Raw genomic sequence first — 22,252 nt, 5'->3', positions numbered from 1 at the left:
AACATGTGACTCAGAGCATTAGCACGATTACTAGTCGAGTGACATTAGCACCACGCCACAGCCTGAATTCCAGAAGGTAAAACTGAGGAGTAATAGCAAGCAACCTGGCTGCAATGTAAACTTTATACTGTGATGATTCTGTACGCAAGAGTTAGTTCATCACCAACAGGACTACTGGTGTTTAAACTGCTTTTAACGCAGGGCCAAATTCTCTGACCTTGCTCGCAGCCTGGATTCTCCAGTCCCGCTGCAGTGAACGGAGATTTGGCTGAGTGCCAAATTCTCTGTCCTCACAGCACCAAGCACCTGGGTTCAATTTCCAGCTTGGGTCACTGTGTAGCAGCGGGAGCAGGGCATGAACAGCTGGAGAATTCTGGCCAGAATGATTAAATCAGACTTTTCTATTCAATGCAGACAATCACACTGCATATCAGAGGATCAGATATGTTTGTAGGTTCCAGGGTTTCGAATGGGCAGAGCTGAGCATCAGACATGAGTATTGTTGCTGTCATGTGTGTTCCTGTTACTTACAATATAAAATCATCATAGCTTTACAAACTACCCCAATACTACGGGACATCCTGTGGCATTGGAAGTTGTATTGTTGGGTTTAAAAGACAGTTGTGATGTTTAACTGTTAACCAAGACTCTGCCTTTGAGATCTCTGCTTTAAGTGGACACAGTCAGTAGCAGGAGCTACTTATTAATTATTCCAATCAAAGGAAAGTTGAAACTGCTTATAAATATCAGGTCTATCTGTAGCGATAGATGGAGTGTAACGTGGCAGTCAGAGAGGGAGAGAACAGGAATGGAGTAGGAAGAGATGGGAAAGGAGAGGGGTGGGTGAAGTAGGGAGGGAAAGAGGGAAGGAGAAGGAGGAGAAAGAAATGGGGAGCAGGAGGGTAAAGGGGAGAAGTGCGTGGGAATGGAGACTGAGAACAGGGAGAGAGATAAAGTAATGGGGCAAGGTGTTGGGCTGACTAGGGGGAAAGGGAAGTAAAAGGGGAGGACAGAGGGAGGTGGAAATGTTGAATAAATAATGAAAGGAAGTTTTCCAGGCCCCTTTCTGATGTTGCAAGGTGCCGGGGGGGTGGGGGGGGTGGTGGTCAGTAAGCAAGGGACAGCCTCTCTGCTCATTTGGGGAAACTGTGCTGTTGATACAATTTATGTTTCTGTAGAATACTTTAAAGTTCAATTTTTTCTACAGTCAGTCGGTACGTCTGCAGGGAAAGCAATTCAGATGCTGGGAAAACATAATTACTCATTTTAGCCATGTAGTGTTTACTATCTTAGCATTAATGGGTTTTTATTTATAAATAGAGATTTCCCCTGGGTTTTTTAATTAAAGGAATGCAAGGCGGGCTTCTGTATACAGTGTCATATGATCATGAGGCTAGTGGGAGAAACTAGTTTTGTAGCAGAGAGCCAGCTTTTGGTTGTCAGTTGCTGACTGGGGCTGTCTAAAGACAGAAAGTTACAAATTGCTTTATCTCTTCACAAAGTCTCTCTGACAGCTCCAAGATCTTCTAGTATACCTGGATTTGCTATCTATATTTAAAGTAGGTTGAGTTTACAGCTACACGCATTTATAGCAAGTATGGCTGGGTTTGCTAGCTGTATTTAAAGTGGGCTGAGTTTATGGGAAGAATGTTGCTAATTTGGAACTGAAATCGTGACAAGTTATAAATGAGAGTTTTTTTCCGTATTTAATGATAGTTTAACTCTTAACAGTTGAACAATTTAATTCATGTTTAAACTGTGTTATGAACAAAGCCTGTTCTGATTGGAAATCCTTAAGTTGTTTACTCCTCTCCTCACACTTATGCAAAAAAAATGTAGGGTCGAGTCTGCCTTCATATTGGTCATGTTAAATTGCCCCTTAGTGTCAGGGGGATTAGCGGAATGAATGCACAGGGTTACGGATAGGCCCTGGGTGGGATTGTTGTCAGTGCAGGTTCAAGGGTCTGAATGGCCTCCTGTACTGTATGAATCTTTGATAATATACCTTGGGGTTCAGGTCCAAGACCCTAACAAAACAAGAGTGTGGATCAATCCATCACCCAATGGAAGGGGCAATAAGCAGATGGAAGTGTAGGTCAATGTTCATGAGGGGAGGGAAGACTTTTAAACCAAAATGCCGTGTAGAGGAGGGAAACACTTAAATGGCCATTTTCAATTCAAATTTAAGCTGTCTGAAGCTGCCCTTTGAGGTAACGTTATCCAGCCTATTGCTGACATAACTATTCACCCCTAGACATATTTGCTATGACTGAGTGTAGGCATTGACTACACCTTAAATATAGATAGCAACTCAGGCATACTTGCTATAAGTGAGTGTAGAAGGTCTTGGAGCTATCAGAGAGACTTTGTGGAGAAATAGTGCAGTTTGTAACTTTTTATCTTTAGACCACCCCAGTCAGCGACTGACAACAATTTCTCAATACAAACTCCTAATAAAATCCAAAAATTTAGTATTTATTTCTATCCCACCAAAACAAGTTGCCGCAACAAAAAAATCCATATGAGACAATCTTCTGACATCGGCTGTGAATTCCTTGCCGAGTAATCGGTAGGAACTACAAGTATTTATACAGATGTATTTTTTCCTTGGTTGGTTATTCAATTACTTTTCTAAAGCTTTTCCCAGCTGTCTGCTCCCCACCCACCCTCCCCAGTCCCAGTTTTAGTCATGTTTCTTTATTCATGCCTTTGAATAGCTACCTGCTTCTCCCCCATTGTCCCCATGCACAGACTGTAGCAATGCCTTTGCCAAGTCTAGGAACTCTTACCGCTCCTTCTTCAGCAGCTCCTGACTAATGAGGACCAGCTGTCCTGAAGCATCATGGGATTTACGGGTCAGAGCCTCCAGTTCCATTTCCAGTTTTGCTTTCTCCTTTGTCGTTGCATCAGCCTTTTTCTCAGAAGATTTTGACTTGTGTTCCAGCGCTGCAGACGCAAAGAAGATTATATTTATTAATCTCCTGGAATAACCTTGTAGAAACGCGGCTGATTTACATGAACTACTGTGTGAAACTCAGCTGTTTTATAAGCAAGGGTTTGAGCAAAAATAAACAGTATATGCTCTCTTCAGCTTCTAACCTTTTCCTTTTTCCTCCTATTTCTACATCCATCAGATCAGGCACAGTGGTTAGCACTGTTTCCTCCCAGTGCCAGGGACCAGGATTTGATTCCTGGCTTGGGTCACTTTGTGTGGAGTTTGCACATTCTCCCCATGTCTGTGTGGGTTTCCTCCAGTTGCTCCGGCTTCCTCCCACATTCCAAAGATGTGCAGGTCAGGTGGATTGACCATGCTAAATTGCCCCTTAGTGTCCAAAACCATGCAGGTTAGGTGGATTGGCCATATTGAGTTGCCCCTTAGTGCCCAAAGATGTGTGGGTTAGACGGATTGGCCATGATAAATTGCCCTTTAGTGTCTAAAGGTGTGTATGTTAGATGGATTGGCCATGGTAAATTGCTCTTTAGTGTCTAAAGGTGTGTATGTTAGATGGATTGGCCATGGTAAATTGCTCTTTAGTGTCTAAAGGTGTGTATGTTAGATGGATTGGCCATGGTAAATGTGTGGGGTTATGGGGTTAAGGCGGGTCTGGGTGACATGTTCTTTCGGAGAGTCAGTGTAGGCATGATGGGCTGAATGGCCTCCTTCTGTACTGTAGAACCATACAGTGCAGAAAGAGGCCCTTCAGCCCATTGAGACTGCACCGAACACAATCCCACCCAGGCCTTACCCCCATATCCCTACATATTATATCCACTAATCCCTCTAACCTCCACTACCCTGGACACTAAGGGGCAATTTCTTAGCATAACCCGCACATCTTTGGACTGTGGGATGGAACCGGAGTACCCGGAGGAAACCCATATAGACATGAGGAGAGTGTGCAAACTCCACACAGATTCTATGATTCAACCAGTTGATTCCCAAACACTACAAGCTCTACATAAATCACAGGCATTCAGTGCAATGTGGAAAGGATATACTTTGCATCTTTAGTGTGACCACTTGCTTCATGATTGGTAATGGGAAGAATTCAAACATGTAGCAGGGTATCTTAAAGGAAATGACCAAAGATGAACCAGCAAATTGTGTGAAGCAGCTGAGAATAATCCTCTGGTACCTCAATCCAAACAACAACAGTTTCTATCACTTCTTTGAAGTGTTAAAATGTTTTACAGTGCTTCACTGGAGCATAATCAGACAAAAATGGACACAAAATCAGAAGATGTTAGAACATGTGGCCCCAAGCTTCAATCTTGGTCTAAGGGGTCATTTCAAGAGAGAGGAGGAGAGGTGAAGGGATTTGAGAATAAATTCTGGATGGAGGGGGGGATTTGGGAGGGAATTCCTGGCAAATTTGAAAACCCAGAGTGTAGACAGCTCAAGGCACCGTCATTGATATTGGGAAAAGGAGATGCAGGGAATGCAGAGGTTCAGAGGTGAAAGAACACAGAGATCTCAGGAGGCTGAAGGAAGTCACAGAGATATGGAAGAGTGAGACCAGGAAAGGATTTCAGTGAGAACACTCCAAATATATTCCGAGGAACTAACTGGCTGCTTCTACCCGAATGAGTTCAGCAAGCACCTCACAGGTATTAAGAAGAGGTTAACAACAGTTCTCCTCATTTCCATTGTGTTATTTAATTCACAGGAGGAAATGATTTGAAGGAGAGAGGAAGAAATTTGTGTTTATAAAAGCCATAAGTATCCCACACAAGATCACTCACCTGTTTACCATAAAGCTTTAAATAATGTTAAAAATGTATCCGCATTTTGGTTTCATTAGTAAGATTCAAGATGGCTGTTGTCTTCATCTGACTTACCGACAATCTGGGTCTTTAACAACTCAATCTGCGATGACATTGAAGAAACGTCCTTTTCCCGTTTACCAAGTTTATCTAACAAGTCTAAAAGCAATGAACAGAGTAAGAGTTGACCTGAGGGGCTGTACAAACATTTCTTCAAGTAAGACTTTAAGTTACATCAAAAATTACCTTCTATTGACTGCTTCATTTTCATTTTCTCTTTCATGATGTTATTGCTGTCAATGGCCTGTGGACACATCAATGATATGATTGAATTGCAATGGCTACGATATGGGCTTTCAGATTGTCCCTCAATGCTCAATAGTCTGACTAGAAAGTGGAAATTACAATTCATCTTCTCATTCACGCACCTAACACTCTTGTATGGAATTCCTCTGCATTATTTTAATGCAACATTAACCACAGAATAGCAAAAAGCAGAGAACAATTTCACACAATGCATTTAGAGGAGAACAGCATTAGTTCTAACTACTATCCTTTCAGGAGTGGAACCAATCATGGTTTATCTTCCTCACTCAAACACTTTCAATACCCCCCATGCATTTTAGCTGCATGGTGGCACAGTGGTTAGCACTGCTACCTCACAGCACCAGGATCCAGGTTCGATTCCCAGGCTTGGGGTCACTGCCTGTGCGGAGTCTACACTTTCTCCCCATGTCTGCATGGGTTTCCTCCCACAATCCGAAAGACTGGTTAGTTGCATTGGCCATGCTAAATTCTCCCTCAGTGTACCCAAAGAGGCACTGGAGTGTGGCAGCTCGGGATTTTTACGGTAACTTCATTGCAGTAAACCTACTTGTGACACTAATAAATAAACTTTAAAACTTTTAGCCAGCAGTAGGTGGCAGCACAATGACCCTAACCTTAACTCAGATATTGTTAACAATTTCCCCAAAACAATTTGTGGCTTTAAGAGGAGATCGTGGCCTGAGATTCCTGTGTGGACTACAAGACTGTTGTGTGGTTCTGACTGTCACCAATGTATCCATCAGCGCTCAGCCTGAGAGGCAATTTCATTAAAGGTTTTGGAGAGGGGCAGGGGAAGCTCTCAAGAATGATTCCAGGGATAGGAACTTCAGTTATGAAGATAGATTAAAGAAACTGGGACTCTTATCCTTAGAGAGAAGCAGTTTGAGAGGAGGTTTGATAAGAGGTATTTAAAATCATGAGGGGTCTGCACAGTGTAAATGGGAAGAAGCAATTTCCATTTGAGAATAATAGGGAGGGCAAAAATGTAAATAATTAGCAAAAGAGGAGAAACCTTTTCACCCACTAAGAAGTCTCACAACACCAGGTTAAAGTCCAACAGGTTTATTTGGTATCACGAGCTTTCGGAGTGCTGCTCCTTCATCAGGTGAGTGGTGATGAAGGAGTGGCGCTCCGAAAACTCGTGATATCAAATAAACCTGTCGGACTTTAATCTGGTGTTGTAAGACTTCTTACTGCGCCCACCCTAGTCCAACGCTGGCATCTCCACATCATGGCCTTTTCACCCAGCGAGTGCTCAGGGTTTCGAACGCACCGTCCGAGAGTGAGGTGGAGGCAGAGCCAATCAAGGAATTCAAATGGGAATTAGACTGAAAAGGAAGGATGTGCAGGGCTACAGGGAGAAGGCAATTTGCTCATTTGGACAGCTGGTGTAGACACGATGGGCCAAATGGCCTCTTTCCGTGTCGGAACATTTTTGTTTGATTTCCGTAAATAGGCTTACATCTCCAATAACCTGCAATGTAACTTTACAGGCAGGGTGAGTGGGACGTCACACACGTGACACTTCAATAACCTAAACCCTTACTGCTGCATCAGTTGACTAGAGTATGGGATGTCAACAGTTTATCCCCACCCCACCTCACCCCCTCTTGCCAAGAGAAGATTTAGAGCTTCCAGCAAAGGTTCTACAGGAGCCAGGTACAGATCTAAAGACACTGTACAACCCATTCTCTGACCCTCCATCATCCCTCCAAGTGTAGCTCCTCCCAGTGAGTGCCTCAGTGCTGAGTTTCTACTCGTTCCATTAATCAGAAAAACATCATGCTGACAGACCAGATATTCAAGGCCAAATTATGAATCATTTATTGGAAGAAAGAAATCTACACGGGAAGTTAAAGCAGCAATAGAATAATTTGATACTCTCATCATCTTCCAAACCCAAATAACACAAGCCCACTGAAGTTCTTAAGAGTCCTTTAAATTGCACTTTTTAAAAAAAAGTGAGAGTACATATTATAGTGTTCCTGGAACTGGCTTCCATTGCAGCGATCTGACAATATAGTTCAACTGGGTGAGCTGAAGCTGGACATCTGGTCTGGCAGCTTCTCACTGAGTTAGGTAGTCTCTGAGTCTTTTTACAGGTTCCATTTCAGGAGAGACAGAAAGTGTCCTGCTGTCTCTGCTCTTTCCTCCATTTGGCTGATTACCAAATTGCTCCCGTCTGGATTTTTTTATTATGAAATCATCTCTTCCTCTGGTCTTGTCGTCAGGGACAGTGCGCCTGGTCTGATAGGAATCTACAGAGCAAAATATTCTGGTGTAAAAGATTCATAACGTGGACAGCAGAACTCAAACAGATCAGACAATGTGTCCCCACACGCTCCCTCAGGTAAAGACCATTCGTGGTTGGCACAAGAAGCCTTCTGTGTCTCTTTTTATTCACCCGCTCCTCGAAGCAGGAAGGCATTGCTCTCGTGGGAACAGAGTCTCTGGTGGAGCACAGAACAAGTCACCAAATCCAGTCACCAGTTCTCATTCCTGTGTTACTTAATAATGAGTCCCTTGGGAGAGAGGAAGCCTCACTAAGAGTAGCTGGTGAATGTCTACGTGCTGTGCAGGAATGTATGACCCAAGTGTTCACCAACAGAGGCCATCAGCCATGATAATGGAGCACCATCTGTTCAGGAGAGCAAGGGGCTGTAACAAGTGGAGCCCGAGGCCCTGCCCAATAGCGCTGGCTGCTTTGGTTAGATTGCAGGATGTAACAACTAGTATTCCTGAAAGCAATATTCCTGTGCAGTCAAGAGCTCATGAGTCCTTGCAAGTTGGGGCACCATCCATAGCCAGACTGGGTAAAAGGTGCCAGGCTCGTTTGTGCATTAGGCTGTTACTGTTCTTCATTCAGCAGCTCCTAGCTTATGGATAACATGACAGCCCACGCCCTTGGGCATGGGAGGCCATTGCGATAGAAGCAAAGCAGCACCTTTGAGAAGGAGTGTGTGCCACAGAAGATTAGCACAAGGCAACATGAAATACATTTTTCATTAAGTACCTCTCACATGGGCACACATTCCCACTTGTAATTCATCAATATCAGCATGTGTGTCATACTGTTCGTGGACAAGACAGGCAAGCACGTGTAGGTCCATACAGTTAGCAAGAGGGTTAGCTTTCTAAAAGCAAGCAAGAGATAAAGAAATCAGTGCTGCCTCTTAGTGAAATGGTGCCACAACTTGCTGTAAAGCACTAGCCCAGCCATTAGCTTCAGCGAGGGACCATATCCTTTCCACAAGCCATGAGGCAGCAACATTGCGACAGCCAAGAGGAATGGGTAGTCAACATCATACCCAGAAGAGTCCAAAGGTGCTAGTGTTGGAGCAAAGCCATGCACTTAATGACATGCAGTGTTACTTAGCAAGGATGTTGAATCTCACCATTCTTCTCCTCGTCCCCTCCTTCCCTAACAAGAGATTGAAGGGTTAAAAAAAACTCAGTTGCAGAATCAAAGATACATTGAAGGAATCGGAAACAGACATCAAGAAAGGAAAGCCCAGAGACTTAATCAAATTAGTATGAAAGCTGCAACCTTTCAAACAAACGGTTAAACTTATCTTGATGTGAAAGAAGTTTTTATCTGCCTTGCATTGGCCCATCTGGTGACTCTTTTACCATCCACATAAAGTCATCTCTGCCTCGAAATCCATATCAGTCCAAAGCAAATAAGCAAGTTAAAATTCAATGCATACATTTCCTTATTTAAAAGGAGAGATTTTGAATGTATACCTGGGTCCAGATAGGTAGTTGTAAACAGCAGGTCAGGGGGTTAAACATGGCCCCTCTGTGGATGCCAACCTGATATTATGATTGTTCTTTTGGTAGTATAGTCTTTTGGTGTTCTGCAAGCTGATGTTTCCCACAGCATGTTCAAGCACGTTGCACTGTGTACACCCTCTCTCCTGTACTATGCTGCAGCTACCAACACAACACCCCTCTGACGGTGCTAACCGCGAGGCCCCCTGATGGTGCTAACTGCGAGGCCCCTCTGACAGCGCTAACTGCGAGGACCCTCTGCACTCATGTTCATCAAGGTAACCATTGTGTTCAGACAAGGTTAAAGGAGTTAACTAGAATAGTGCAAATAGCCATCCATGCAGCCAGCCCTCTCGCAAAATCCATTCTATGATTTACAATTAACATCAAACACTTGGATAGATGGTATTAACAGAGGGTGCTTATCTTGGCATCACGTTGATATCCTCTACACACAGTGCAACCTGACATCATGGAGCATCAATAGATAGCTACAATTGCTGGTGCTCTTTGCCCTTGGGAAACAATTAATCTAGAGAAGCCTCAATGCCTTTTGCTGAAGATTGGTGCCAATGTGCCCTGACCAAGATCTGTACTTTAGATCAAGACTTTGCATCTCTATTGACCACATGTTTGGTACAGCAGTATCCCTCCTGTGAGAAAGGTTCTTTGTCTAATTTGGAATCCCAAGTGTTCACTGTTCAGTTAAATTCTCCATTCTTGAGTAGGTTGCAGCTAGCTGGGGGGCAAGTGACAGAACACTTGCTGCTATAGATTTATGTTTAAAACCCCTTGCAGATTTAAGCACCTAATCCTCACGATATTTGACTGCAGGAAACACCACATTGTAAAAATGCTCGAGCTCGATGTTTGGCTGATACTATCGCCCGTAACAACAGCAAAGAGGTGGCCAATCACTGTGAATCATTGACCTCATTAACATGGGGCTGGAGTTCAAACAGATAGCCAGACACAGCCTGCCAACATGGAGCTGCTCTGCCAATGCGGGGCGGCTCTGCCCATTAAAAGTACCCGGCAGCTAAGCTTGGTGAATAGTTCAGGCACCCAGGGCTAGGCAACCATAAAAACTGGCTACTGCTGGAGGTAAGGCCATCGCCACTGAGTTAACAACACTGGTAGAAATGAAGGTCAAGTAGATTGAAAAATCATTGCAGAATGAGGCTATTCAGCCCAACTGGTCTGCCCCAACTCTACGAAAGACCATCCCGCCCAGGCTCACCCACAACATTATCCCACCCCCCCCCCGCCCTATCCCTGTAACCCCGAACATTTACCATGGCTAATCCTCCCAACCTACACATCTTGAGACATTAAGGGGCAATTTAGCAAGGCCAATTCAATCTAGCTTTTCTATATTTGTCATACAGTTTGAGAGCAAGAAACGAGGCGATCAAACATCTATCTATTCTAATCCCATTTTCCAACACCTGGTCCATAGTCTTGTATACGATGGTGTTTCAAGTTCTCATCAAAAAGCTTCTTAAATGTTATGGGTTCCTGCCACTTCTACTCTTTAGAATCACAGAATTACTTCAGTGCGGAAAGAGGCCATTTGTCACATCGAGTCTGTACTGACCCTCTGACGAAGCATCTTTCTCAGGCCCATTCCCTTCCCTGTGTAACCCCATGCATTTACCCCATGAGTCCCCCTAACCTACACATCTTGAAACACTAAGGGTCAATTTTAGCATTTTCAACCTAACTCGCACATCTTTAGACTGTGGAAGGAAACCAGCGCACCCAGAGGAAACCCACGCAGACACGAGGAGAACATGCCAACAGCGCACAGACATGTGCTTGGGACATGTTACCATTTGCAAACTGGCTACAGCTTCACTAACTACAGAGAGTATTCCTCACCTTGTGGAACACTTTGAGATTATAAGATAAATTTTTCCTAATTAGTGTGGGAGCCAGTTAGATCAGTGTGGAGACCAAGCCCTGAGCTAGTTCACTCAGGGCCCTAGCTGTTTGACTGGAGTTCATCAACAATCGTCTCCGCACTCTGGCAGGATGGCAATGTAAAATTAAATTACTCAATATTGGGGGCCAGTGGGTCGAGGGGTGTAGAATGGTGGGGCCAATGTAACATGATAAGGCTGCAGTTATATGTTGGCAACTTGGCTGAAGGCTGTGTGTGTGGGGGAGTCAAGGGGCTGTGTGGGGAGTCTCTCCTGCTCAGTTATATTGTGCCCTGGATTGTCACCCCCACTCCACCAATGGACATTAAACATCCCACCAGTCTCTGACTGCTGGTCACCCTTACCCCTATCACTGCTCACTGAGGCCTAGCTAACTGGCTCATGTGAGGCTACCTGCTTACCTTCCGTGGGCAGTTAGGGGTAGGCAATAAATGCTGGCCTATGCAGCGATACCCACAATGAAAATTGTGGTGGCATCTCTTGGGATTAGAGAAAGGTGGGGAATTGCAGGGGGGGATCCTTCCTCACTGGGGCAGGTGCCACAACTTCAGACAACTAATTACCATAAAATCTGGTCATGGTTTCAGAGCTGCCACAGGCAGGTTTGCCTGCGGACTGTCCCAGCTGCTGACCAGGGCTTACTGCCTCTGAGTGACACCGAGCCCTTTCTTCACCTTTCCCACTTTGAAGGCTAAATTAGCTGCTGTCTCGATCACTGCTTACTTCCTGCATTGCTGGTGTCTGTTTGTTGGGGTGCAGCTCTGGGACACTGACCCCCCATCAGCACCTGATGGAAGTGCCAGTGTTCATTATTCACATGGTGGGAAAGTGATTACTGCAGTGTGGTTAAGAGTGGGAACTCTGGCCGATTTCCCCTTCTTTAACACAGGGCTGCCGTGGTGTGACTTCCACTGCCTGTTGCACTTGCCCTAGAGCGAGGGTTGAGCTCTGGTTCTATTACTCACTGGATAAACTTCCCGACACATAGACAGACCCTGGAAATTGCCTCTTTAAACCCCCCTGTAGTTTGCTGGCCATGTCCTCCCAAGCACTTGGCTCCGATATTTAGCAGCAAGAATCCCGTCGTGTAGCAGCTGTGCTAAGAATGATTGAACCATTAAATTACATTTCACATTAGCAGACATGTCCCCCCCTTGCCATTTAACGGAGCAGTCACATCTTCAACTCAAAATGTACAGACGGCACATAAGAATAAGCCCATGACATTGTCAATTAGATATTTAATTAAGATCAAATTTCAGACATCTATTATTATTTTAATCTGCTTTAAGCCCATGTTATCATTACAATATTAATTTTTCTTTGATATATTCTCGAGTTGATTTTAATCAAAGCACAGCAAGGTTAACGTGATTTCTCCTACCACACTCAGACCAGAGATAGGTTTATTGTTTTTTTTTGTTTAAATTTTCATACTTCCGAAGAATGGCGTGCTTCCAGTGCTTGCAGTTTCTCCTGAAGATGCTTAAATTCCTGTTTGTGACGGATCTCCGACTTCTGGAGCGCCTCGTAGTCCGTCATTTTTCTCTCAGCCGCAGAGATCTGCTCCTTTAAGAAGCTGATGGCTTGTGCTTGGTCCTTGTAGCCAGCGTGCAGTTTCTCCTGCTCACTGAGTCTCAGCTCAGTGTTCCGGAGTTGATCGATCAGGAGCTGGAGCTCTTGTCTGTGCTGACTAGTCGTAACCTCCAGTTTGTTCCGCCAGTTTGCGTTGCATTCTTCCACTTCGTATTTGGCTTCTTGCAGCTTAACTCTGTAGTCCTCTTTTTCCTTTATGTGAAGCGCCATCTCAATCTCGTGCTTTGCTTTAAGGTTCTCCCATTCAAGCTGATGCTCCATCTTCAGGCTTTCTATGGTGGCTCTTAGCTCTACCAACTCACTGTTCTGGACATCGCTACCTGCAATCAATGAGACCTTAAGTTCCTCCAGAGATTTCTGATGGTCAGACACCAGAGTGTCCAATTTGTTCTTCCAATTGTCCATCATCTCCATGTTTTCCTTCGTCGCTTGGTGCAGTTTCTGCCGCAGGTCACTGATATCCTGTGAGTATTTCTCGTTGGTGGCCTTTAACTTTTCCATCTCCTCTTGGTACTCCTGCAGCCTGGCCTCATACTTCTCCCTCAGTGAAACACTCTCACTTTGGTGCTCTTTGTTGGCCGACGATAACTGTTCTCGCAATTTGAGAAGCTCCGCCTGTAGACTGAGACTGTGCTCAGGCGTGTCAGGCTTGTTGGAGTTTCTCAGTCTCTGTTGCAACTCCTCGATCTCACTGTTCCGCAAATTCAGTTCATCCTCCAGCTGTACGATCCTGGATTTTTCAGCCACTGTAGTGAGCTAGAGAGTCAGAAAATCAAAGACACAGTTAGTATTCAACATATTGCTGCTCAGATGGTTCCTACTAATTGGTTGTATACCAGCCAAATGTGACATGACAGCTTCTATATACCACCTGTTGCATAGTTACTGTTCCGTAGCTTTCATTTTGAGATAGTAGGAACAAATAATTTACGGATTTAGTTTGTTGGCTGCAGTATTGCCAATCGGTGTGTACAACGGGTGGTATAGGAGCACATCTACACATCACAATGTCACAATGTGCTTTGTATATGAAACTTAGTCTTGGTCATGCTGCATGGATCCATCAACTATGGGAAAGTGCCAGAAAGTACCCCCCAAGCTCAAGCCACTGCTTTCACTATTAGACACATCATCATTCTCCAAAGGTTATCAAAACTTTGGCACATTGGAGATTAGCAACCTGAGACATTGTAGGGTTAAAGGTTACTACCGTCCAATCACTTTAAAATGATGACACTCAGGGCTCATTTTGTTAAGTCAGTGAGGGGAAGGCTTCCGAGAGAACTAACAAAAGGATACTTGCTCTAATCATCAGTTCCGACCTCATTGTCCTGAATCTACCTAGCTGCTAACCTTATTAATCAATCCCTTATCTAGGAACATTTACACAGTCCACTTCAAAAGGCTTTCCCTGGTCAGTTTCCCATTGTTATATTTATACAAAAAAAATCTACAGTTTTCCTGCGCGGATTTCATTTTGTGACCCTTGGTTTTTAGCTCATAGAATCATACAATCCCACAGTGCAGAAGGAAGCCATTCAGTCCATCGAGTCTGCACCAACCACAATCCCACCCAGGCTCTATCCCCACAACCCCATGCATTTACCCTAACTAGACAATCAGACACTAAGGGGCAATTTATCATGGTCAATCAACCTAACTAGCACAACTTTGGGCTGTGGGAGGAAACCAGAGCATCTGGAGGAAACCCACGCAGGCACGGGGAGAATGTGCAAACTTCACGCAGACAGTGACCCGGGTTGGGAATTGAACCCAGGTCCCTGACCACTGTGCCAGCTGCTGCTTCCTCACTAATGTATTTAATAGAATGCCTCACTGGGCTTTACCTGTGCACACTGAGTTTTCTATTTAGAACACAGAACATCGAACATTACAGCACAGTACAGGCCCTTTGGCCCTCAATGTTGTGCTGAGCTATGTCCAATCCCAAGATCAAGCTATCCCACTCGCTATAATTCTGGTGTGTTCCACGTGTCTATCCAATAACCGTTTGAAAGTCCCTAAAGTATCTGACTCCACTATCACAGCAGGCAGTCCCTTCCACAACCCAACCACTCTCTGGGTGAAGAATCTACCTTGGACATCCCTCCTATATCTCCCACCATGAACCTTATTGTTATGCCCCTGATTAACAGCTACAGTATTTAATATATAGTGTGGGCATTTTCCCTCATAATGTATCTCTATTATACAATATACAGTTCATTGGGAGTTTGAACTCAGACCTTCTCTCTTTGGGGAATAGTGGGTAATTGCTGGGACGATTACTGCTTACCAACCTTTTGAACTGTGTCAGAAATGTTCCAATCCTTTATGAATGACTGCAACTTTAAAACCAATAGCACGCTGCATCATTAAATAATTCAAAGTCTAAGGTTGGAATTTCCTGTGCTGCCCGCCACGGGAATTGTAGGTGGGATGTGGGCCACGCAAAGATCCGTTGATCCCGCTCGCCGCGCTCACCCCAATACCGGAAAATCCGGTCTGGTTTTCCTACTCTTTTTTATTTCACTCACTCCAACATCCTTGCCTTTCTCATTGTCTATCGTACATGCAGTCTCTGTCAATCCAACCCACGACCTCTGATAGGCCAAAGCACAAAATCCCCCAAGCAACTCTCTCAACTTAGCCCACTATTCCTTGCCTGTTGATTTGTTTTATTGGAATCTTTTGGGCTCGGAGATTTAGAATGGTTTGTTTTAGTGAGTTGCCTTGCTGGTTTAGTAATCCTAAATCAACATTTGTTAGTCAGCAACATGGACATGACCCCTCAGATCCCCACTTGTCCCAAGGTAGTGGAGTAGCTGCTTCAACTGTACCATTCTTTCTGCTGCATCCAATTACATCTCCAGCCCTCTAATGCCTATTGATCTTCCCGGGCCCAGAGCATCTTCCACAGCCTGCATGACATTAAGCAGCTCAGGAAGTTTTACCAGTTCAATATTTTTATGGTCACACACTTTGTCCTCCCTGCTTATTGTTACGAGCCCCTCCTCCTGCACTCAACGTAATGCCCCTCCCCTACGTTCCTGCACCGTGTTTACCACTGCACCTCCCAAGACCACACCCCTTCACCTGGAAGGAAAAGGGCACCAACCGCACAGGAGCGCCATCACTTCCAAGTTTCCCACCTCCTGTCTTGGCGGTACACCATCAGCCCCTCGTTGTCACTGGGTCAAAATCCCAGGACTCTATCAAACAGCACGGTGACAGGTCCACCACATTGACTGCAGCAACTCACCACCTTCTCCAGGACAAAAACTGATGTGCAAGTGCCCCCAGCTCTGATGACGGGTCCCCCGTCTCAAAACGTTGGCTCTATTCTCTCTCCATGGATGCTGTCAGAACAGTTGAGGTTTACTGGCATTTACTGATTTTCTTTCAGATTCCAGCATCCACAGTATTTTGCTTTCGGCAAGCATCAGTGATGGCCACACACAGTGTCAGGCTGTCAGCTCACCTCTGCAATAACTGCCTGGTCAGAATCGAACATAGAAAAAACTACAGCACAAACAGGCCCTTCGGCCCACAAGTTGCACTGATCATTTCCTTCCTACTAGGCTTACCTATAACCCTCAATCCTACTAAGTCCCATGTACTCATCCAGAAGTCTCTTAAAAGACCCTATCGAATCTGCCTCCACCACCACCAACGGCAGCCGATTCCACTCACCCACCAGCCTCCGAGTGAAAAACTTACCCCTGACATCTCCTTTGTACCTACTCCCCAGCACCTTAAACCAGTGTCCTCTTGTGGCAGCCATTTCAGCCCTGGGAAAAAGACTCTGAGAATCCACTCGATCTATACCTCTCAACATCTTATACATCTCTATCAGGTCCCCTCTCATCCTTAGTCTCTCCAAGGAGAAAAGACCGAGTTCTCTCAACCTATCCTCATAAGGCAACATCCTTGTAAATCTCCTCTGCACCCTTTCAATGGTTTCCACATCCTTCCTGTAATGAAGCTAATAATAGCACTGAATATTGAGAACAAAGGTCAGGGGAGATGGGCCAATGAGTCCAAAATACCACGTTGTTAATATGAATTCTTCCCAACTGTTGAAGATGTCTATGTTATTTTAATCTGATTTCAGACTTATGATTGATGTCACTTGCTAGCTGGCCAGCACTTTCAGTAATTTGGCATTAACCATCAGCCCTGTAGTTCCACATGCAGGCCAATGTCACAAGCAGAGCTAGCGATGTATCAGGGAGCTGAACCTCCACGTGTGCGTCAGAACGCTCAGCTTCCTGCTACAGACTTAGCAAATTAGATGTCGTGCCAAGCAATGTGTTTCGCAGTCCAACGTCAAGCAGAAACATAAAAAAAGGCTTTCAAATGCAGAAGTGAAAAGAAGACCACTCCCCCACCCCGCCGCCTTCCAATGCAAAGCGCAGCAAGACAGAAAACAGAAGCCCAATGTGCTTGAAAAATAAAATGAAGCGTTTGTGACGCCAAGCCATTCTCAGGCAAACTATGGTACTGACTGAGGGGGGCAGGGGTGCACACGAACTGCCTTTACCCGAGTGTCTTCGAACTCCTTTTGGAGTTTTCCAGCTTTGGTCCTTTCAAAGAGCAGGCTGTGTTCGAGCTCCCGAATTCGGGCATGCTCTAACTTTGTCTGAGTCTGTTAGTCCCGAGGGAAGAAGGTGAAAAGGGAGAGAGGGAGAGAAAGAGAGACACAAACAGACTGTAACAGCTCAGCACAACATAATAAACAGGGAGGGAGGCAAATGCAGAACGGTTACAACATCAAACATTCAGACTGAGGGGAAAAGGCTTCCTCTGAATGACACTGGCTGATCTTAATAACAGACATCAAGCATTCAAAGCAATTCACATTTCATGTGAGCCTATTCAGAAAGAGCCTTTAAGTTAGTCACACATAAATCGTGGGTCAGAATCCCCACAGTACAGAAGGAGGCCATTCAGCCCATCGAGCCTGCACCAACAACAATCCCACCCAGGTCCTATCCCCATAACTCCACATATTTACAGTCCTAATGCCCCCACACCCGACACTAAGGGGCAATTTAGCATGGCCAATCCACCTAACCCGCACATCTTTGGACTGTGGGAGGAAACCTGAACACCCGGAGGAAACCTGAACACCCAGAGGAAACCCACCCAGACACGGGGAGAATGTGCAAACTCCACACAGACAGTGACCCAAGCCAGGAATTGAACCCAGGTCCCTGGCACACTGAGGCAGCAGTGCTAACCACTGTGCCACCGTGCTGCCCTATGACAGCCGCACATAAAGTGTTAACTTTTTATTTTCGCACCCTATGGTGGCAGGAGGGGAGGGTGAAATCACTGGGCTTGCACTGTTCCTCACGGCGGCGAGGCTGAGATTGGAAACTCAACAGGGCTGAGGATCAGTGCATCACAGCACCACGTCACCACATGGAGAATCACATTCACACAATGGCATCCCTGCTTTCTTCTCTTGCAGAAATAACCAAAGCAACAGCACTATTTTTTTTAAAAGGACACCCAAATCAGAGGATGGATTGCATCCATTTCTTGCACACTTCAGACTGGTGGGTCACCAGGAGTTTTCTGCACTGAACTCTCTGCAGTATCGGAATATAACAGAATAGAACGGAAGTGGCAAGAAATAGAACAGCAAACATGCACAAAGTGCTTATCTCCTTATGGAAAGTTAGATTACCATGAGTATTTCCCATGGACAGGTAACCTACAGTCAATGCTTATATTTTGCATTTTCCTACGTTTCCTTACAAGCGACCAAAATTCCAGCTTTGAAATAATTTACATGGACAGCTTGAATTCCGGATCATCTGTAATTAAATATCTGATTTCCAACTTGCTCACATTCAGCTCCTTGGGGAAATCAATCCTCTATCTTGCTTTCTAGTAGGTTTTATCCTCTGAGCTGGATTTTATCTTTATTTGCAGTGCTAGACATTGCTGCTAGGAACCAAAGCAGCCCTTGTTATGGGTCAGTAAAAATGCATTGCTATCTCATACGTGGGCATTGCAGAGGGATTATTGTCACTAAATTTGAACTAGGGAAAATAGGGTTATTTTTAACTGGCATAAATAGAAGCAGGACGGTGAGTATTAGGCCCTGAGGTTTTGGGTGCTGTTCCACACGACCACTTTCGCTGTGTCGATGTGTGTGTTGCAGCACAGAATCCCTTGCCTTACACGTGTCCCCACACGGCAGAGAGTCACTAAGTCCTGGGCTGGTTAACTAAGGTAGAGAAACTTGGATGAGTACATGGATGAGAGGGGTGTGGAGGGATATGGTCCAAGTGCAGGTCAGTGGGACTAGGCAAAAAATGGTTCGGCACAGACAAGAAGGGCCAACAGGCCTATTTCTGAGCTGTAATTTTCTATGGTTCTAAGCCCCCAGAATTGAGGGCATGGCTGGGAAATTGGTTGAGTGGCAGGCAACAGAAGGAGAGATAATGGGTAGGTACTCAAATTGGTGGGATGTGGCTAGTGATGAACCACATGGATCTGTGTTGGGACCTCAATTATTCACATTTTTATTGATGACTTGGATAATGGCATGGAAAGTTATATATCTAAATTTATTGATCAGACAAAGTTAGGCAGCATAGTGGACATTGTAGATGACAATAAAATTACAAAGGGATATTGACAGAGTACATGAATGGGACAAATTGTGGCAGATGGGATTCGATCTAAGCAAATGCAAGGTTATCCACTTTGAATCGAGAAAGGATAGATCTAAACTTGCTAGATGGTGTGAATTAAATACAGTAGATGTCCAAAGAGACTTGGGGGTTCATAGATCTTTAAAATGCCACAAACAGGTGCAGAAAATAATGAAGAAGCTAATAAAATGTTGGCCTTTATATCTACAGGACTGGAGACAAAGATGCTGAAGTTATGCTGCAGTATAGAAAACCCTAGTTGGACCCCACTTAGAGTCACTGTGAATAAATCTGGGCACCACACCTTAGGAAGGATACACTGGCCTCGGAGGGAATGCAGCGTAGGTTTACAAGAATGATGTCTAGACTTCAGGGATTTAATTATGAGAAGAGATAATACAAATTAGACCTGTTTGCTTTTAGAATTTAGCAAGTTAAGGAGTGATGTGATTGATATCAAGATATTAACAGGATAACACAGGATAGATAGCGATAAACTATTTCCACTGGTTGGTGATTCTATAACTAGGGAGCATCTTCTAAAATTTAGGGTCAGGCCGTTCAGGAGAGATGTTAGGAAGCACTTTTACTCAAAGGTAGTAGAGTTTTAGAACACTCTTACTCAAGCAGCAGTTCATTCCAGATCAGTTGCTAATTTTAAATCTGAGATAGACACATTTTTGTTCAGCAAAGGTGTTAAGGGATATGGGCCAAGGGCAAGTCTATGGACTTAGGCCACAGATCAGCTCAACGAATGGAGAGTGAAACAGCCTCAAGGGGCTGAATGGCCTTCTCCTCTTCCAATGGTTTACATTTTAAATGTTCATCCTTCTTCATTCAAACCACTAAACACAAAAGTGCAGCTGAAAGTTGCCCAGAAGCTGCGTTAAACTGTGATTTAAATAAGGAACCAGCAGTGATTCAAAGGCACATGTAGATGCATTTCATTGCAATTCATGACTTAAGGTCATGTAATAAAAAACAGTGAGAAACAGTTCCTTCACTGTTTGTTTAAACTGCAATGTTCCCAATGTAGGGAAATCATCAACAGCTCCACACTGACTATTCAGGACACTGATTGAATTGCATGAGGACACATGATGGCCTAGTGGTATTATCACAAACTATTAATCCAGAAACTCAGCTAATATCCTGGGGACTCCGGTTCAAGTCTCACCAGGGCAGATGCGGAATTTGAATTCAATTTAAAAAAAATGCCCTTCAGGGGAAGAAAATCTGCAGTCTCGGTCTGGCCTACATGTAACGCTACAGCCATAGCAATGTGGTTGACTCTCAACTGCCATCCAAGGGATGGACAATAAATACTGACCAAGCGATGCCCACGTACCACAAATGAATAAAAAAAATTCACCAGACTTCAGCACTGATCTTCACTTTATTAACTGGGTTCCTGGCACAGGCAGGTCTATTCAAAAAAGGCCCTAAAATAGTGTCCAACCAGCTACTTGTGGCAGAAACTGGATATATCCCATTACTCAGTGCAGTTTAGAAGGGAGCCATTGGGTTAATGGTGTACAGGAAGCTTCTATCATCCACGCCGACAATGGAAAAAACATTGGTTAAGTGGCCAATCAGGAGGAACATTATACATCCACAGACATAACATACAGCAAATAAAACACTCGAGAGACACCTTCACAGCTGTAAACGCCACAGGGACAGGGTGATCAACATCACCATTCTCAGAAAAGTAAAATACATCAATTAAGCCATTTCTCTTCTTCCCAATCCACCCTGCCATGGCCAAAGGTCGAGTTATAATTCTGTCCAACTATCTGTCCTCCCAGAGTAAAAATTTGGGAAGGTCGGTTTCCCTCTCTCAAAACTAAAACTAAAGTTTGAACCTAAATACAGGTCAGCTTTCAGACACTCTATCACACTGCATTCATATAAGGAGTGAGGGAATGATTTTGGGAAGATTAGGATTATTGCAGGAGTTTTCCCTTTAGCTTGGCATTCCTGGATTTGGAGCTGAGGATTCCATGCCAATGAATGCCTTGCTTAACCATGTTTTTTCAAACTATCTTCCATTGAACCGATAATACCTTTAACCTTCAGGTAATAAAATGTTCTATTTTCCCTTTCCCTATGTGTCCAGGTGGATAAATGTGTAGGGACTTCCATAGATAGAGAGCAGAATGCAGTCACCTGAAGATATGTTTTTAAACACTGTCACCCTTGGGTGATGCACCCCTACCAGGCCAGCCTGACGAACTCCGACATGAAAAGGGATGGAGGGGGAGGCAGATTTTAAGGAAAATGTCAGGAAAGGGATTCAGGTCGAGGCTTGTACTGGGTTTAATCGATGAGCGGTCCAACGCATTTCATCCACCGAGATACCGATTGCATTATCTGTGTTCAACGCCTTTACCTCCAAATCTCCTTTGGTAATTGATTCTTCTTCCACTCGGAACTGGAGATCTTCAATTTTCCTGGAAAACCATTCAAGCAGAGGGAGTAAAGATTCCCGTTAAGACTTCAAGGATCTTCTAAAATCTCTGGAGTCACAAATCCTAATGCTTTGCTTTGACTGCTTAGGCTCAGAGCAAATAAATGACATTTTCTCCAAAACCTGAAGAGACTTTGGTTCTTGTGGGGGTTTAGGGGGTAAATGGGGTTGGGCTACACATGAACCAAGGTCTAGTCAAATGACAGAAGGGTCATTCCTGCTCAGTCTCTCTCCCTGTAACTCACTCAAGATCCAACACCCAGATCCTGTATTCTGCCTTCCCAATCCCGAATTCTCATCCCTCCAGTCCAGTAGACACACAAAGCCTTCACCCACCCAAGACACTAAATTGCTCCGCCACTAAAACTCTCTCCACACCCTTTACCCCTCCATCCCAAATCCGACTCAGTGCTTTATACCATCGCGATCAGCTCTTTCCTGCCCCCAGGTTCCCGTCACTGTCAAACACCTCGATTGATTGATTAATGAAAGGTCCTGCCTGAAGTGCTGTGTAAACTCCCATCCTTAATGGGAGAAATAGGGTAGTGAGGGGAATCTAACAGCACAGGATAAAAACAACTTTATTATCAATTCCCTGGTGATCTTTGTGCTTATCGGGGTGAATGACATCAGTGTTTTTGCTGGGAACATATTTCCACTTTTGCAACTGTGTCAACAAATACACTGGACACTAGAGTTGGAGCAAAAAA

General features: G+C 44.5%; 1 protein-coding gene across 1 annotated transcript in view; it reads right to left on the bottom strand.

Annotated features, from left to right (window-relative positions):
• The window catches only part of clip2 (CAP-GLY domain containing linker protein 2), a 123,806-nt gene that overhangs the window by 20,582 nt on the left and 80,972 nt on the right, over positions 1 to 22,252 (bottom strand). The window contains exons 9-14 of the mRNA XM_080210731.1: positions 21,465 to 21,525; positions 16,945 to 17,049; positions 12,243 to 13,157; positions 5,011 to 5,068; positions 4,840 to 4,923; positions 2,790 to 2,946 (exon numbers count right to left, since the gene is read on the bottom strand). Of these exons, the coding sequence (XP_080066857.1) occupies positions 2,790 to 2,946; positions 4,840 to 4,923; positions 5,011 to 5,068; positions 12,243 to 13,157; positions 16,945 to 17,049; positions 21,465 to 21,525 (1,380 nt within the window). The remainder of the gene's footprint in view (positions 1 to 2,789; positions 2,947 to 4,839; positions 4,924 to 5,010; positions 5,069 to 12,242; positions 13,158 to 16,944; positions 17,050 to 21,464; positions 21,526 to 22,252) is intronic.

This window comes from Carcharhinus amblyrhynchos, chromosome 23 (assembly GCF_965287045.1).
Source record: "Carcharhinus amblyrhynchos chromosome 23, sCarAmb.v2.hapA, whole genome shotgun sequence".
Taxonomy (NCBI): domain Eukaryota; kingdom Metazoa; phylum Chordata; class Chondrichthyes; order Carcharhiniformes; family Carcharhinidae; genus Carcharhinus; species Carcharhinus amblyrhynchos.
This window is presented reverse-complemented; position numbering and strand designations above follow the sequence as displayed.